This window comes from Montipora capricornis, chromosome 10, assembly GCF_036669925.1.
Source record: "Montipora capricornis isolate CH-2021 chromosome 10, ASM3666992v2, whole genome shotgun sequence".
Classification (NCBI taxonomy): domain Eukaryota; kingdom Metazoa; phylum Cnidaria; class Anthozoa; order Scleractinia; family Acroporidae; genus Montipora; species Montipora capricornis.
Window position 1 is genome coordinate 469,869 of NC_090892.1, and position 2,500 is coordinate 472,368.

Sequence of the window (2,500 nt, forward strand, 5' to 3'; positions counted from 1 at the left end):
TGAAGTTGATTGAGAATAATGATAGCTTAAAGAGAATTCTGCAAGACCGAACAGTGAGTTGTTAGACCTGGGCATACGTAAACCGAACCATGAACAGTTACAATTTATATGCTTTAATATTTTGTCTTCTTGTGTTACAAAATAAACGTTTACTTACTGAAAATGGTGAACATTATTTTGATAAGCGCCCAACCTCGAAGAAGCGCGCAGCTCGAATAAGCTTCCAAAAATTAAATAAGCACCCTGGGCGTAAAATTGAATAAATACAGTAAGCGGCATTGACACTAAACCGTGCAACATCAGTAGTTACTCATTACTTTAATGAAGACTAACAAACTGCATCCCTTTCAGTATGTTACATTTTTGAGAAACAGTGGCAAAATTGCAACTGTAAATATTGAATCTTGCGTTTCCTCTAGTTTCTATGTCGACTTGTACACCATCTCTTCCCTCTTCACATGAATTTCCTTATGCCAAAGCTGCTTCCTTTGTAAATGACCATTCCTCTACCTGAGCCCTGGACATATTGAATTCTGTATGCAGCTGTATACTTACATGTAACAGTGGGGACAGCTCTAGTGTCAACTATTACTACACTGTAGGTTAATGTAATTAATCTGTAAAAGATTAAATTGAGGTGAGTAAAAAAATGTTATTTTTGGTAGGAATAGTCTGTTTTATTGTTTATTTGGTTTCAACTTTATCACAGATGGCAGGAAGAGGGGAGGGCCACATTGACTTTGAAGGATTTCGTAAAATTTATGATGCAACAATGACTGTTAAAGAGGTAGGTGATGGAACAGAAAAAAAGGCATGATTGCATTTGTCTTCAATAAATTGAATTTATAATGTTGACATGAATATTAAAATTGGTAATAAAATATTGTTATAACACCGTACTGGTTATCTTAGAAAATAACGGAAGTTGTTTTAAAAATACTATTCTCAGGAGATGTCTTTTCTTTCTTTTCTTTGCAGTTAGTATTGCGGTTTGATGATTACATAGAAAATGGGTAAGAGCGAAAATGCTACTTAATTTTATTATTTAAATCTGAATAACTGTTGTTGTTGCTATGAATGCTGCAATGGCATTATTAAAAGAAAAGCAACACAGTGCTGGGTAGTGTGCCCAAGTCTACTACAAATTTGCAAGGAAAAAAAATTTGTCAAGATATGAAGATCAAGTGATTAATCCATTCATTCCTGAACTGGATCCTATTGATTAATTAAAAATAATCTGACATTGGACTGAGTAAAATCACCGTTTCACTTCTAAACCGACCCTCAGTTGATGAGTAAAGCTGTCTGGCTGGCTTTGTAAAGTCGAAAGTGTTACTCTTCAAAGGGAATGGGTTATTAATAAAAGGACTGCCAATTTTATTGGGGGGGGGGGGGGAATTACCAATTACCAATTACCAGTAACACAATTATGTGTTAAGCTGATTTTTCTTTCTGCAGGACCTATGTTCCATTGCTCAACTTTCAAAGGTTCCTTTTAGAAGAACAAGAGGTTGGGATACTTGAGTAATAGTTAAAACTTATTTCATTCACACCTAATTAAGGCGCCCCAATCGGCAACCAATGTTGTACCCAATTAAAAATCTCCCAGGTGTTTTGTACATGCATTATAATGCAGCATTCACATTTAAATGATATGGAATTGTGTACAATATGAGTTAACAAGTAGAGTGATATAAAACAAACATCAAAAATTGTCTTTACTTTTCTTAAAAAATCACAGATGTTTCAGGTGTAGAACCCTTCTTCAGAGTGCGCGCTTCCTTCTGATTGCATATTTCAACAGTTTTCTTCACACTGAAGAAGGGTTGTACACCTGAGACGTCTGTGATTTATTAAAACACTACGACCCTTTTTGATATTTGTTTTATATCACTCTACTTGTTTATTCATTTTTAATAAATGTCATGCATCTCCTACAAAAAGTTTTGGTAATTGTACGATACGAGTTAGCTGATTTAGTCTTTTGTATTGTGTTTGACTCTAATTCATTCTTTAGGAGCCTGGAGCAATGGACCTTGAAACTGTACGGAGCTATATGTTGGAATATCTGTCAGATGGTAGTAGAAGTTACTCTGAACCATATTTCACTGTTTCAGAGGTAAGTGGGGGATGGTTAAAGTAAAGTTAGCATGGTGGTTTTCTATTCGTTAGGTTTTCTGTAGCTTAAAACTGTTTATGGCTTTGTCAAGTTCATGTTGTGCTTTCCACTTTGTTTTGGTAATGGTAACAATTCCGATCCAACCGATGAGTCAGTCCACGCGTTGATCGACAAGTGAATAAATATGGTAAGACCCTTGATTCTCTTCAAAATTCTTTGAAATGAATGAATTTTTCTGTATCTACTGTTGCTCTGTTTGTCTGTACCCTTTGTCCCTCTGTACCTTAAAGTTTTAACCTTTCCTCAGCCTGTGTCTACTATTCCACTGTTCCTACTGTACCTCAAAGTTTCAACCTTTCCTCAGTCTGTGTCTACTACTCC

At 35.4% G+C, this 2,500-nt stretch overlaps 1 protein-coding gene across 1 annotated transcript in view; it reads left to right on the plus strand.

Annotated features, from left to right (window-relative positions):
* Positions 1-709: 709 nt before the first annotated feature.
* Positions 710-2,500, plus strand: part of LOC138018866 (1-phosphatidylinositol 4,5-bisphosphate phosphodiesterase gamma-1-like) — a 49,126-nt gene continuing 47,335 nt past the window's right edge. Inside the window, exons 1-4 of the mRNA XM_068865546.1 lie at positions 710-787; positions 979-1,013; positions 1,459-1,510; positions 2,018-2,119. Of these exons, the coding sequence (XP_068721647.1) occupies positions 710-787; positions 979-1,013; positions 1,459-1,510; positions 2,018-2,119 (267 nt within the window). The remainder of the gene's footprint in view (positions 788-978; positions 1,014-1,458; positions 1,511-2,017; positions 2,120-2,500) is intronic.